At 39.0% G+C, this 15,684-nt stretch overlaps 1 protein-coding gene and 1 pseudogene across 1 annotated transcript; both read left to right on the forward strand.

The window, feature by feature from the left end:
* The first annotated feature begins 2,921 nt into the window (after positions 1-2,921).
* Positions 2,922-4,073, forward strand: LOC148102382 (cystatin-B-like). Its single transcript, XM_087841429.1, has 3 exons — positions 2,922-3,062; positions 3,142-3,243; positions 3,836-4,073. The coding sequence occupies exons 1-3, from the start codon at positions 2,922-2,924 to the stop codon at positions 3,962-3,964; spliced, it is 372 nt and encodes a 123-aa protein (XP_087697555.1). The 3' UTR covers positions 3,965-4,073.
* Positions 4,074-12,723: 8,650 nt separating this feature from the next.
* On the forward strand, positions 12,724-13,640 carry LOC148102383 (cystatin-B pseudogene; annotated as a pseudogene).
* The last annotated feature ends 2,044 nt before the right edge of the window (positions 13,641-15,684 follow it).

A 15,684-nucleotide genomic window follows, 5' to 3' on the forward strand; every position in this document is an offset into this window, starting at 1 on the left:
TTCAGCGTTTACTTTGTTTTAAAGTCTTTACTTTATACGCCGTTCGATAGTCGACCTTAATCTTACAGAGAATGTGATGATTTTATGGATAATTAAAGTCAGTCATATATCCACAAACACAACAGGGTGAAAGTCAGTGATGCTGCTTGGTTTGCAGTCCTGAATATCACGGCACAAGCAGGATTCACTGCACTGTTAATGTTAGCTATGTTAAATTGCTGCCTCTGTTCGGTGGTGTTGAGCCATACGGACTTTAACGTGTGTTTGAACGAGCTGACGGTTCACTCGTTAAGCTGAAAGAAAGATGCTTTAATCACAGGAGTCACACATGTGTCCACTGTACCAGCTGGGAACTCTTCTTGTTTAGCACTCGTAATAACACAAACACTAAATCCTCCTGTTTGTAGCAGTGTATACACCTGAGACTGTCACCTGTCTGTCTGTCCTGCACTCTCTCTCTTTTTCTTTCTCTCTGATTGTGGAATAAAAGTATGAACATGTATTTATAAGTTACACTTGTGTTTGAATCCTGCAGCTTATCACACATTTGATTTCTATGTGTCACAACTGCAAGTGTCCAGAGTGAGGACAGACTGAGGGACCCACTGCTGCACATCCTCTGTGAGGCTTTACACCCCTGATGATCCACCAGGACAAACTCAGCAGTGTGTGAGGAAGAGGAGGAGGAAGAGCCAGCAGCAGCTGACAGATGGAGAGAATAGACAGACTGTTCCCTGTTTGTGAAGGACTGCTAGGAAAGTTTAACATAACTAATTGTCTGTCCTGAATCAGTCTTATTAGGTAATGTTCAAATAATGTTATCATTCCAGTGTTTGCAGTGTGGGAGAAAGTACTCAGGGCCTTCAAGTTACACACTATGAAAGGCAGCAACAAGTTTAATGTTCAGAAACCTAAAGTATGTATCAGCAGCAGAATGGAGCTAAAAATAAATGTTTGTTTCAGTTCTATGAAGCTTTGAGTATTTTGGATCAGTAGCACTGCTGTGTTTGTTGCATCATATCGCTGTAATTGTTTATATACTTTATATATTCTGAGGTAAGTTGATCTATAGTGTTACATCATATTCTATAAGGATGTTATGTGTTTGTAGACTTTCTGCCCAGTTTGACCCATTTAGCAGAAGTCAGCCTGTTTAAGGCTCTGATATCTATTCTGTATGACTTAAAGCAGTTATGACATGGTCTGATTTTCTCACCCAATAAAGGAATATTTCATATATCAGTCTACTCTTCATTCTATCAGACACAGTTATCACAGCTCGTACATTTGCTTTTTACACATATATGTAAGCATTGAGCCAAATTTAGTAATGCCAACATATTAAAAGAACAATATTTGTCTCTTATATATAATACATCTATATATACACTGTCACAGATACTTGTCTTTAAGTGAAGATTTAAGGTGATAGTACATATAAATAAATGCAACTTGAATCTTTACTGAAGCTCAGTGTTTGGCACAGAGTTCATGTTCACTGCTGTAATAACTAATAATGATTAATATAATATTGGCCATATTATATTTACATTACCAAAGTGAGATGACTTTAGTCTCATGAACAACATTAACTATTTGTTATTTACTAGCTAATCTTAAATGACTGTTCAGTACAGAAATGAAGCCCAACAATCATGTTTTACAGTCCTGTGGTCTCAGCCTCGGATACTTATCAAATCACACAAAGCTCATGTAGAAACAAATGTACAAAATATGTTCTCCTTCATTTCTGTCAAACAAAGCTGTATGAAACGTTTCCAGCTGTTAGTATCGTGGTTGCTAGGCAACCTGGGCAGCGCGATGGAGGCTAGACCGTCCCATCTCACAAGCCTACAAGCCCCGCACTTCCGGCCGCAGCGATCTTTGAGTACGCGGCCCTTGAGGACCGTTAAGGCTGCGTACTTTAAGGCTGCAGACCCTGAAGTGGGAAACAGTCCCTGAATTGGGATACAGCCATACATACATGTTTTGGTTCGTGCAACTGGTCCGTCCGGTTATTGTCTCCCCAGAAACATTTCCGTTGTCTTTTTTCCTATTTCCGTTGTGTTGTGTGTGCTTTTGCAGCATTTTTCTTTTTGCAGCATTTTTCTTTTTGCAAGTGTTTTCTGAAGTTGCAGTCCGTTTGGCCTCTCAGGGCCACCGTACATTGAGATTAAAAATCTCATTTTCAAGAGAGACCTGGTTTACATAGGGGTTATATATAAAATGTAAAAATGGCCTGTTTTTCAGGTATCTGTATAACTCTGTGTTATTGTATTTACATGGTAACCAATCAGGTCCGTATGTGTCCACTTAAACTATGTTTACAGAACTATTGTTATATTTGTTGCAGTTTCTGCTGTCCTCTTGGCCAGATTACTCTTAAAAAAGACAGTTGTAATGTCAACGCGAGATTATTTTTAACTGGATAAATAAAGGATATATAAAAGTCAGTGGCAAAAACTGATTGCGGATTCTACCTTTTTACAGAAATGTTGTTTGTGGCTCAAGATGACTTGATATTCGTGAGGGCAATGTTCAGCACAAAGTTACACTGATGCGTGAGGGATACATTTGACATATGTTTTGCATAGAGCAACAATTTATAGCAGTACAGTAATCAGTTTCTAGTAAATACAGGAAATCAGTTTTTGGCAGACGATCAATCTTTGGTACAACACCGGCAGACTCGAGCGTCAGCTCAGACTAACCCACACATGCAGTAAAAAACGGACAAAAAATGGACAAAAGTAATTATTTCCGTATGTAAGTGTGCTTCTCTTTTTTTTCATAATTTTGGCAAATACCGCCCCGCCCACAACCCCCTTCTCCCTAAGATGATGGTACGGTCCAAAATGTGTTTATGTGGGGGGTTTTTTAGCCTACAAACAGACGCATCTCTTTCCATGCGCTGGTCCAAAATGCCTTGTCTTGTGAATTGGCGTGTGTTTATGACCTTTTTGGTTGTTTTTTACCAACAAAATGTTGTCGGAGTAAAAATGATCGGAGGGCTGACCGAGGAGAAGCAGGCTGATGAAGCAGTTCAGAAGATCTGTGATGCAGTGAGTAGAAAAGTGAGATTTGACACTCGCACACACGGGGCCTGTGCTTCATGTTGGTGTTGCTGTTATTGTTCTTCAGATGAAGCCTCTCGCAGAGCAGAAAACCGGGAGAAACTTCGAGGTTTTCACTGCAGAGAGCTACAAAACGCAGCTCGTAGCTGGGACCAACTACTTCATTAAGGTAATGTTTGTAATTCAAGCGTTTATGTGGTAATTTATATGGAGGTTCATACAAAACTTAAACTGTTATGGTTAAAACTGTCACAGCCATAACAGAGCTCAAAAAATGTTCTGTTTGTGAACACTAGCCATCATGCACTATGTAGCCAAAGAAGTGGATGCCACTTTTCCACATTGTAAGATGGTTTATTTACTTAACAGCTCTTTAAAACTTCACAGTAAAATGTTGAGGAAAAGCACCGAGTTTTTTAAATGGACTAACAATGAGGTGGAGTTATTGCTGCGAGTAACACAAAAGTACAAAGTTGCAAAAGCGAGTGAGAATGAAAGAATTTGAAGAAAAGCTATCTGGAGCGTGTACAAACTGATATTAATCTTTAATAGGGCTAATGCCCTCCGTCATCTTAGTTTGTGAACACTAGAAACATTGTGCACTCTATATAGATGAAGACGTGGATTCTCCTTTTCACATCTTGGCATGTTGTTTGGCCCACAGCTGTGGCTTACTTTACCACAGCTGTGATAAAATGATCAGGATTACTTCTATGTGCACATTAAGCATCTCCTTTAAGTTTCCTTGTATTTCCTTGCAGGTCCATGTGGGAGGAGGCGAATATGTTCACCTTCGTGTTTACAAGAAACTCCCGGCTTATGGAGGAACGCTCCAGCTGACCAGACTGCAGCACCCCAAGAGTCAACATGACACTATTGCGTACTTCTAATGGGAGAACGAACCAGCCAAAGCATCAGTGCCCACAGTAGTCTCATTGTAATTCATTAATAACCTGCCTCTTCATGAGGGGAAAGCTTTCCTTGTTTCCATATAATAACATACTGAGGATAATGGAAATAAAACAAACTAGATCAGTTAAATACGAGGTGGGTAAATAAATAAAGCAGAATTTTTTTTTTCTGTGTGTGTGTGTGTGTAATTGTAAGATACATTCTGTGGTCATAGGGGCTATTTTTATATGTGATTGGTTGGGGAATTGAACTGACTCACAATTCACCACTTATGTGACTCACTTCAGAGATGCCATCAGAATAGCAAGGATAACCAGCGCAGTTTCAAAGAAACAAATAAAACATCTACTTTTGTCCATAGTGATGAAGATAATACGTTTGAAATAAACATTATGCTTTAAAAAGAGCTGTAAAATAGTGAGACTGTCATGGTGAATTGGGTTAAAGGACTCGGGTGCGAGACTTCTTGCAGAGTGACAGTGAATTTATTCACAGTGAAAAAAATAAGGCAACAGTTCAAGTCTGTAATCCAAAAGGGCAGTGCAGTGATAGGGTGACTTCTCCCCTCGGTGACAGTGCAGTGATTATCCAAAACTACTTCTTGTGCCTGCTCCTCCTCCGATCCCTGCATCCTGGAGGCAGATGAGAAAAACAACGCACCGTAACTTAAACGTTCTCTCTCCTTCACAAACTAGGTATGCTAATCGCGACTACGCTACCCGGTTTAGCTCAACGTTCCAGCGTTGGTTGTGACCCGACCGCGCTGTTAAATAGGTCTGCTTCGGATTAGTAGCAGCCGGCGACGTGATCAAGCACAGGTGTGGCGATTCCAGCTCAGGATACTCCCCCCGGGTCAGCTGCCGTTCCGTGCCACGGCTTCCGGAAGTACGTGTTCCCGCATACAAACACACACGCACAGGATGGAGAGGAGAACACCACAAAGTACACACAAACACAACAAAAATTGGCAAGGCGACCGGTGAGGACCGTCTAGCTGTGACAGAGACATCTATAGTCTGTGCTGTAACCCAGCAGTATTGAGACATCGCTCTGGCAGTGTGTTTGGGATCATCGGCTCACTGAAAAACAAAGCCATCTGGTTGTTGTAAAGGGGTTTTCTCATGACCATGGAAATGATTCTGCGATCATCCACCCCCGTTGTCTTTCTTTGACATTCAGGTCTTTTTTGCATTGCTGAGTTCACCAATCCTTTGTTTCTTTCTCAGGATGTACCAAACTGTACATTTTGCCACTCCTAATATTGTAGCAATTTCTTGGATGGGATTTTCCCATTTTCAGAGCTTGAGGATGGCTTGTTCCACCTACACGGAGAGCTGCTTTGACTGCATGTTGTCTATTCACTAGTGATGTGCGATACTACTGATTTCCTTTCCGATCCAATACTAAGTAAAATTCAGGGTGGCATCCACAATATTGATCCGATACTTTGTACAAAAATGTAATGTTTTATTGTATTTTATATTATAGTTTCATAATGATTACAGGACATCAGACTACTTGTTCTTATTGCTTAATAATGCAGAATTATATAGAAATAAAAAAACAACAACCCTGAAGTTGTGTGCTGTTTGAACACTTGCCTTCCTGCAGCTCTAAAGGACTCTTACAAGATGAAGATGTCTGTCTCGCCCTAGCTGTACCTTCCCTGTCCTCTCCTCATCTTCTGTAACTCCGAAATGACAACACAGGCACGGCTTCTTCAAGATGGGCGCTTCGCTGCATTTATTGAACGCCGTGAAAACTGCAAACATAAAACACAAAGACTTTAAGCGCTTCAGTCTATCAAAAGTAACACTCGTGCTTTAACAACAAAAAATTACCTCGTGGCCGCCTGCCACTTCGGAGGTCGTAGAAGAATACCTTTACAGTCTTGTTCATTCTAAATTAAAACATAAAATAATTAGAACACCATACATTACAAATTTTTACAATATTACAATACAGTTATGGCAAATAGCAAATACCTTATACAGCTGGTAGACTAACCAGGCCTTTGCAGATAGCTCGCTGAACTCCTTAGCGTGATTATTAAACGTGGGCTCACAGCCTATACTATCACGCCCAAACCTCGCGATAATAGCGGTGTAACAAAACTTGTTCTTTGTGACAAGATAAACACACCTTTACAATATTGACCACAGAAATGTACAAGCAAGAACATTTTAACTGCTGAAACCATTATTAAACTTCTTTATACATAAGCCATTTCTGTGACACTTACATCTTCAGTTCCCCTCAACATAAGCTCGTCATAGTCTGTGATATGATTTACTCTGAGGTGTTTGATGAGGTTAGTGGTGTTGCCACAACACCTCACTGTCTTGCCACATGTATCGCAAACCATGTCTTGGCTGTTTGTGGAGGTAAAATACATCCACACATGACTCCATTTACGCTTGGCCATTGTTGAGTGTGCACGCCAAAGGGCTGCGACACATTTATACAGCCGTGTTTTGCATATGACTATTGTGAGTACAAGAAAACAATTATTAGAATACCTCCATATAATCATCTTCCAAGTTAGATGATCCAAATAATATAGTTTCTTTCCACCATGTTCCTGTTAGTGATAAACTACAAATTTACTCTAAAAAATTTATATTTTAATATGAGAATTGATTCTAGCACATTAATACCTGTTACTGGAGGAATCGATATTTGAACCAAAAACTTCAATATTGATCTGCACAACACTACTGTTCACAGCGAAATATTCCAAATGCAAGCACCACGCCTCAAATCAGCTCCAGGCCATTTATCTGCTTGATTGATAATGACATAATGAAGGAATTGCCCACATCTGCATAGCACATAGCGTTTGAGTCAATTGTCCAATTACTTGTAGTTCTTTTAAAAAGAGGGTGGCATATGTTAAGTAGCTGAAACTCCTAAAGCCTTCATCCAATTTGAATGTGGATACCCTCAAATGAAAGATGAGAGTCTACACATTGTGTCTATAATATAACTATAATATTGTTCAGTAAGAAGTTGAGAATTGTTTGAACCAAAAACTTCAAATTTGGATTCATCTCTCCATAAGACCTGTGGCCACTGATATTCAGTGCAGTTCTTGTGTAACTTTACATATTTCAGCTTTCCTTGAAAATGGTAAACGGTAGATGGACCGGCTGTGTCAGGGTTTTTTCTGGATATTTTTTCTCATTTCTGAAGGGCAATGCTTTCAGATACAGTTAATCTGTTGTAGGTTGTTTTTTGTTTTGTTGTTGTTGTTGTTTTTTCTTTAGGTCTGCCAATCACTTGTTGTTCGGTTTCTTCATTTTTTTAAGAACTGTAGATTATACTAAGTTATACCAGCTTTTTGACTAACAGCTCATTGGAAATCACCTTCTGGTGCAAAAATATTGATTTATGTATGTCAAACAGTGCTTTTTTGTCATTTTTCATAGATTTAACAAAATAAATGGGAACAAATTATTTATTTCTGGAACAAGCTGCAAATAAAAAAGTGCCTAAAGATAAGTTAACTGGTTCCTCTCTTGAGTTATGTCAATAGAAAATTGTACTTAGTAGTCAGTATAATCTTTTTGTGATATATAAGTTTGCATATTATAGAATACTGCATGATGACCCTTTTATTACTGTTGTTGGAATCAAGACTTGCTTTATAAATTCTTTCTCACAGTGATAATAGCTGAGCAAGCTGTTATCATTTCACTCCTGCCAGGAAGAGGGGAGCTGGAAGCTCTTATCTTCAAGAAGAGGGGCCACGTCCTTCAGAATAACACACACACACACACACATACACCTGAACCACTTTTATCTTCACTCCCTACATACTAACATTCCTCTGTTAATGAATAGACGTATTCACTGTTGTATTACTTTTGTATATAAATAAAGGCAAGTGCAGGAACAAAGCGCACATCACAGGGCCCCCACTCTGGTGTGAGCGTTCTGTGATCGCCCTTGCAAGTAAAAACTGCAGCGTCTGTGTGTTTCTACCTTTAGATTCTTAGCTGAAGAAGTGTCTTTAGAATAAATCTCTTGACAAGTTAGTTTTTTTTCTTAAATGCTCGAATGATTAATATGTCAGCGTAAATTGCCCTAACAAATAAAACCATTCCACTGAAACTGCTCAGGCACAAGGACTGGTCTGAAAATAAGTGGAAAAACAGCCAGAGTTCAAAGAAAATTTTGAAAGAAGGAAGTCCTAGAAGTAGGTCTGGCTCCTTGGAAGCAAAATATAAAGAAATGAGGATAGTCTGAGACTTTTGCACAGTACTGTACTTTCAGTTGAATCAGTTGAACTAGCAACTGCATTTGCAACAGGGAGATGTGAGCAGAAGACTTAGTCAGAAGCCTGCAGACATCCCAAGGTTTTTGTTTTTTTTAAAGACAAGTGAACAATGAATTACAATAATTCAGACATGATGAAATAAAGGCATGAATAACAGTAATTCTGAGCATGACACACTAAAGTGCGACTTGGAAATATTTCTTGAGTGATAAAAGCAGGGGCAATTCTAGGATCAGAGCTTTGGGGGTGCTGAGCACCCAGAGAGCTGCCCATCCAGGCAAGATAAACTTTACTCGTCACGATGAGACTTCTTCCCTGTCTCTGTCAGTCCCTGCATCCTTAAATGTCTCCAGTTGTCCCGAGTTCCCTCTGTTCCTCCCTGTCCTCATCGTCTGTTGTCTTCATCTCCATTATCAGTCATCAGAATTTTACCATCTCTGTGTAAGTCTGCAAATTTCTTTATTAAATCATGAGATTCTTAAATTCATCAAGTCTGTCTGTGCCTGGGTCCTCGTCACAAAACATGACATCACAGTTTTGTACATTTTAACACAATTTAATCCCACATTTGTGAAAGAAAAGCAAAACACTTTTTTAAAGTCTGTAACAAAACCATCAAATCTGATAAAGGTTATTTAAATGCTGAAGAATGGATTGGAATAAAAAAAAATATATCCTAACCTTAATTACTGGGGAGAATAATGAATGATGCTCACAGTGAGTAAGAAGTAAACTGAGTGCATTTTTTGGACAGAGATTCACTTTTAAAGTGTTTGTATAATACAATACAGATACATAAAAAATACACTCCAAAAACAGAAGAGTCCTTGAAATATACAAAATATTATTAAAAAATTAGAAAAATGGAGACACCTTGGCCTCTGGTACAACGTATGAAAAGATGTTTAGTGCAGATACTAATATGGCTCTGCAGAGTTTTTCTTTTCTTTTATCCTATGTCGCAGACTCGCAGCACAGCCAGGTGCTGGAGTCTGCTTTGACCCATGGTCCTTCTCAGCCAGGTATGGAGCTGACTCAAGACACTAAAAGACCTCTCACAGCTACAGCTGCTAACTGGGTTTGTTAGGGCAACCTGAATAACAGTTTTCAGTGTGGTGAAGATCTGATTATCCAGAAGATTGTACAATGTTAACATATCTGGAATGGCACCAGCCTCACTCTTGAGCTTCAAAAAGTTTTCTCTTTGCCAGTTTAACAGTTTGTGTTGTGTCTGTCACTGTTCCCTGTCTGTTTTCTTGCCTGGTTCTTCCTGAACTTGTACTTTCTCCTCATGTTCTCCTCTTTCCTCTCTCCCTCTTTGGACTGACAATCATACACAAATAGATTGTATTCAATTAGATTAAAAACAATATTATTAAGATCACTAATAAAAAAGTCCTCTCTCAGTGTACTTTTAACCAAAAGGCAAATAACCAAACCACATGTACATCTAATAAAGGATATAAATATTGAAACACTGATCCAACATTATCCTTTATTGACAGATCATTTGATCTTACACATTCACCTGAATGTGGCTCCTTTTTTGAAAAAACTTCCTCATATCCATCATGAACCTGGCTGTCTCTGTAGACACACACACACACACACACACACACACACAACAGCAGTTATAAGGTTAATGGGAATCCAGTCAGTTAGCTAGTTAGTACCTTGGGTTTAATATCGACACATATGACAAAATAAGCAGCTTCTCTCCTTTTCAAACAGGACAGTGGTAACAACAGCAGGCTACAGATAATGTTAAGTTTTAGATTTTTAAATAGGCTGTATACATTTCAATGGGAGCAACAAGACGATCAAGTATCGCTGATTTTACTACAGAGCAGGACGGATTGTAGGGTAGCAAACATTGCCGGAAAACACGTTTTCAACACAGCAGGTTACCTGGTGTAATGTTTTTCAGCTAAAAAGAAACATGGTCTGACTCCTACCTAACTATATAAGAGTAACTTAGGGTTAAATGCAGCTAATATGCCCTGTTTTAAGGCAGGCGCTTCCACCTCCGCTCCGCTGCGTCTCAAACACCATCGCTCTGGCAGAAAGGGCGCCAGAGCAGGGGAGAGGCGAGCTGGAACAAACTATTTTGGGAGGGGAGAGGGGTTATCTATACTTTTGTTGTTAAAATGTTCCATCTCAAGTACGTACTGTATACTTTTTATATTTTTAGTAGTTTGTCCCATAAACAGCAAATATTGTCAAAAGAAGTAAAAAATCTTTGGGGGTGCTTTGATGGGTTAAATCGCCCCTGGATAAAAGCAAGAGAGCTCAGAGATTTAACATTAACACCCAAAGTAACAGCAGAAGGGGTTTAATGTTAGAGTTGCCCTGATTGCTGTACGCACCAGAACCATTGTGGTACCTGTTCAATAACGAACCCAACACCTGACCTAGCTGGTCGAAGCACAAGCAAGTGGACACAACATAGATCATGTGCAATTACAACACAATCCATAATCCATACACCTCTGCAAAAGAACAGTGGACTCTCAAAGCACTGGATAACCATTCAGAGTGATTCTGGGATTAATAGTTAAAGGACACAGAGACAACTTTTCTTTTTGTTTGTCTGTTTGTTTAAGGGGTTATTCAGCCTTTTGCTGAATTGTTTTCAGTTTTTTACATTTTTTTGTTCTTTGTAATTTATCTTTGGTCAACCTCATATTTTAACACTGTAATGGTGTTAACGGAAATGTAAATAATTTTGTTGGGTTAAAACAACATAAGAAATGGTTGAAATCTAAGGGTGAACTAGACCAAGATTAAATTAAATCTTGGGCCTAAAGAACTAAACTTGATTTAAAATAACACAGTGTTAATTCAAATAGATTAAAGTATAAACTCGAACTTAGACCTTAAAATAAATAAAACAGTAACCTAGGTTGAAAATAACATCCTTTTAAAGCCAAATAAAAGGTTTTGAGATAAATAGGATAAATTAACAGAAATTATTGAACTAAAAAGGGAAAGGAAATATCTTATTTTCCTTAAATGTGGTGTGGAATGTTTTATGTAATGTGTGTCAACTGTCTATTCTCTGTTTTTACAAAATAATACGCCAGCAATTTAAACTTATTTTCTGGTCTGGGGTCTTTATTACAAGCTACACTCATTACTACGCTAGTAGTCGAACCTAACTGGTCCTAGTGTACTGTAACGACTCCAGAAGTGTTTTCTTGAACGTATGTGAGGTAAAGAGACCCCCTGGTTAAAAAAACAAACAAAACAACCTAGGTAACTGGGTAAAATCTAATTCTACAGCCTTAAACAACAAATAATAGAAATAAAATAATGTCTGAACCACAGAGAGCAGTCTCCACTCTTACTTTTGGGTACTTTTGGGAACTGTGGTTTGCTGAGGTTCAGGTGTCAGACGTAGGGAAGAGCTGAAAGCAGTTTTTTAGGCCATGATTCATGTGTGACCCTCTCCAAACATTACAATCACAGCTCACATCCTGTATTTTCACTTCCCGGCAGACTCGAGAGAATGCACGAAAAAGGGAATTGTCTAAAAAATTTTGTATTTAAGAGACGTTGTTATGATGATTTCTGATATGAGGTTCAGTTCTACAGTGGTGATCGCAGGGTGTGCACAGGTCAAGTGCCACTATGACCCTCCAGAAAATAACGAGGACAGGGGATGATCGTTCAGCTCTTTAATGGCAGATTTAGCGTGAGTGTGGGTATGTGTGTGGTTCTACAAACAGAATGGAAAACAGAACACAAATTACAATCAAATTATAGACAACAAGAATCACCATATAACATATTACAGCCACATACTTGTCTTATAGGCCCTACTACTAAGCTGGCGGCCTTTACTTATAGTCTGAACCATATTTGGCAACAAAGAAAATAAATCTTTCCATCACTTAACTCTTGTGCCCCACTCACTTATGATGCCAACTAAAGAAGGTAAATACACATAACAAATCACCAACTCAAACCGAACTCAGTATGGCCTAGGCGAACTTAGCTTAGCTCGCTTAGCTTAGCTCGCTTAGCTTAGCCCGCTTAGCCTAGCGATAACTTAGCTTAGCTCGCTTAGCTTAGCCCGCTTAGCCTAGCGATAACTTAGCTTATAGAAAATGTACAAACAGAGGATGTCCAGAGCGATAAAACATACAGGCTATCCTTCTTACACAAGGAATATCCTGTAACTCACCAGTCTTATGGACGCACACCCTCTAGTGGCGAGGGAGAAAAAGGCATCACAGTCCTGCCTTCAGAACAGACGTTTAAGAGATGTATCCTATAAACACAAAATCAGACTCCCTCTCTCTCTCTTTCTGTGTGTGTTTTTTACGTGACCTTTTACAAATACCGCCCCTCTAATCACCCCATGACTCGTTGACTCACTGAAGCCCCATAAAAACAGGCTCTGCGTGCGCTTATTCACTATTTGCTCATTTTTCACCACCAAAAAAATGTGTCAAAATGCCGATGTGTGGAGGGCTGACCGAGGAAAAGGAGGCTGATGAAGAAGTTCAGAAGATCTGTGATGCAGTGAGTAGGAAAGAGAGATTTTACACTCACAACTTTATGCACACACGGGGCCTGTGCTTTATGTTGATGCTATTGTCATTTTTATTTAGATGAAGCCTCTCGCAGAGCAGAAAGCCGAGAGAAACTTCAAGGTTTTCATTGCACAGAGCTACAAAACACAGGTCGTAGCTGGGACCAACTACTGCACAGTGGCAACTTTACAAATCTCTTCAATATAAAAACATATCATCAATAAGAGCATTGATGGTAGATAATCTGATCTCTCAGGGGAAACTAAAGCAATGATCACTGGATTTTTTTTTTCAGCTACACTGAAGCTTCTACACTCTGCGCTTATGTGGTTTTATATTTATGCAGAGGCTCATACAAAACTTTTAGACTTTTTAGCCTGAAATGTTACTTATCACTGCAAAATTTGAGAGAAACCTGCAAAATAAAATGGAAATTCATGTGCACTTCATACTGTTTCAGCCATGAACAGAACTCAACAAATGTTCTGTTTGTGAGCCAACGTGCACTCTCTATATATGAAGGTGTAGATTCTCCTTTTCTACATGTTAGCATGTCGTTTGGCTAGTGTGACTTACCACAGCTGTGTTAAAATGATCAGCAGTACTTCTATGTGCACAAGGATCTCCTTTAACTTTTCTTGTACTTCCTTGCAGCTCTATGTTGGAGATGAAGAATATGTTCACCTCGGTGTTTATGAAAAACTCCCGTGTGATGGAGGAATGCTCGAGCTGACCGATCTGCAGCACCCAAGACTCAATATGACAGTATTGAGTGCTTCTAATGGGACAATGAACCAGCCAAAACATCAGTGCCTACAGCCTGTACTCTCATTGTAATCCATTAATAACCTGCTGCTTCATGTGGGGAAAGTTTTCCTTGTTTACATATAATAACATACTGCAGGTAATGGAAGGCAAATTGGACCAGTTAAATACGAGGTGGGTAAATAAATGAAGCAGATTATTTTTCTGTTATTTTTTCTGATTTGTGAAATACCTGCAGTTTCAGGAGCCGACTCTATTTCTTCATTTGTCACACTGAAAGAGGCCAGACAATTGCATAATCAGTGAAGGTAAACACATGTTTATTTCCTAATATGGGCAACAGGTAATCAATATAAAATATGCATATTTTTTGGGAAATGGTGCAGACCTTTTGTGCTCAAAGCTGATGAGGGACCACTGGACGTGGAAGACGTTGTCACTGACCACATTTGGTTTGCTGTCTTTGACCAGGAACTTGAAGTTGTCCATGGTTTCCTGGAGGTTCTCCTGATGAAACACGTACCCAGACCCAGATTGATATCGGCTACGAAGCAATAAGGCCACATTAGTAATGATCAAAAACTAGCATTGTGCATTGCGCACTAGCACAAGACAAAGAGGACTGGAGCAGAGAACTTCTAAATTTGAAATCTCGCTCTGACTTCTGGTTTCATTGGATTACAAGATAGTCCAAAATGGACTGTCTTGTAATGAATAAGGCATGGCACTGTTTCATTTCAGGTCAGACACATGAATACAGTTTGAACTAACGGGGTTATCTAAATGTATTTTTCTGTTTGGGGTTTTTAGTGTTAGTGCTTCTTCATCAGTTCATTCATGTTCATGCATTTGTTTTTCATGTTTCAATTACTTCTTGTTTTCAGTAGCAGTTGGCTTGATTTATTACTTTGTTACCACCATGTTTTCTTCTACCCAGCAACGCTTTCCTGATCCTCCAGAGGATCCCAAGGAGATCTCAGGCCAGATGAGACATAAAGTATAAGCTCTCCAGTAGTTTCTGGGTCTTGCTCATAATTGCCTCTGAGTTAGGTGTGCACTGATGATCTCCAAAGGGAAAATACCCAGGCAAGATCCCACTGGATGTCTTAGAACATAACATAGAGATGAACATAACTATTTTAGCCATTCAGACCCAATTTTAATAAAATACCATTACTAGGAAGTGAACTGACTCAGATCATGTCTGATAGGAGTCAGTCAAAAACATCCACACGGGGTCAAAATGGGTTAAAAATAATGTTTTAAATATGCCAAAAATGTCACAAAGCACTGCAGCAGCTTGTTAAATCAGCAGGAGAACCAAATTCACATAATGGTCTTTAAGGACAATTAGTGCTGATTTTTATGCTTGCACACAATTTTACTGTGAGGAGGGGGACACCCAAAAAAGACTGAATCTAAATAGTAAAAATCTTTTGCGAAGAATGCATTTTTTGGAAAGTATCACTTCCATAATTTGCAGCCTTGGGCCAATTCACAGTACTTGGAGAAATAAAACAGCCTGGAAATGAACGTGAAAGTTATTATTGGCTCTCGGTTTCTCCTCATTTACACCTTCCACAGAAGGTTGTGGAAAGGAAACACTTAGATGAGAGCCCCACTGCTTCAAAATTGGCCAAATGACCTTCAGGAAGCTAAGCATAAACACCACAGAGATGGAAACAGTACTAAATTATGTATTAATATCCAGAATAGTAATATCTCAAACATATTTTTAGATTGATTACAAGCATTTGGCAGAATATGGGAGCAAATGCTCACAGTCGGGTTGAAGTTTACAGTTTGTACTAGAACTCTCATCTGTTTTATTTATTCATATTGCCTCCGTCTCTCAGGCTAAGAGTTATTTCAGTTATTGGGAATGTATTATCATTAAAAAATTTTGTTTACAAGCTTCAAATTAAACATGCGACACATTAAAGTGGCTTCATTTGATTTGTTGGGATATAGTTGGGATATATTCGCTGTACACAATATATCCCAACTATGACTGCGGTGATCCCACACTAAGCTAATAAGATAAGCATTTGCAGCATACCTTATCAAAAAGCAGCCTTCATTTCCTTTTAATATCATACACCATCAGCGAATTGAT

This window comes from Neolamprologus brichardi, chromosome 6 (genome assembly GCF_056152115.1).
Source record: "Neolamprologus brichardi isolate AB-2024 chromosome 6, ASM5615211v1, whole genome shotgun sequence".
NCBI classification, from domain to species: Eukaryota; Metazoa; Chordata; class Actinopteri; order Cichliformes; family Cichlidae; genus Neolamprologus; species Neolamprologus brichardi.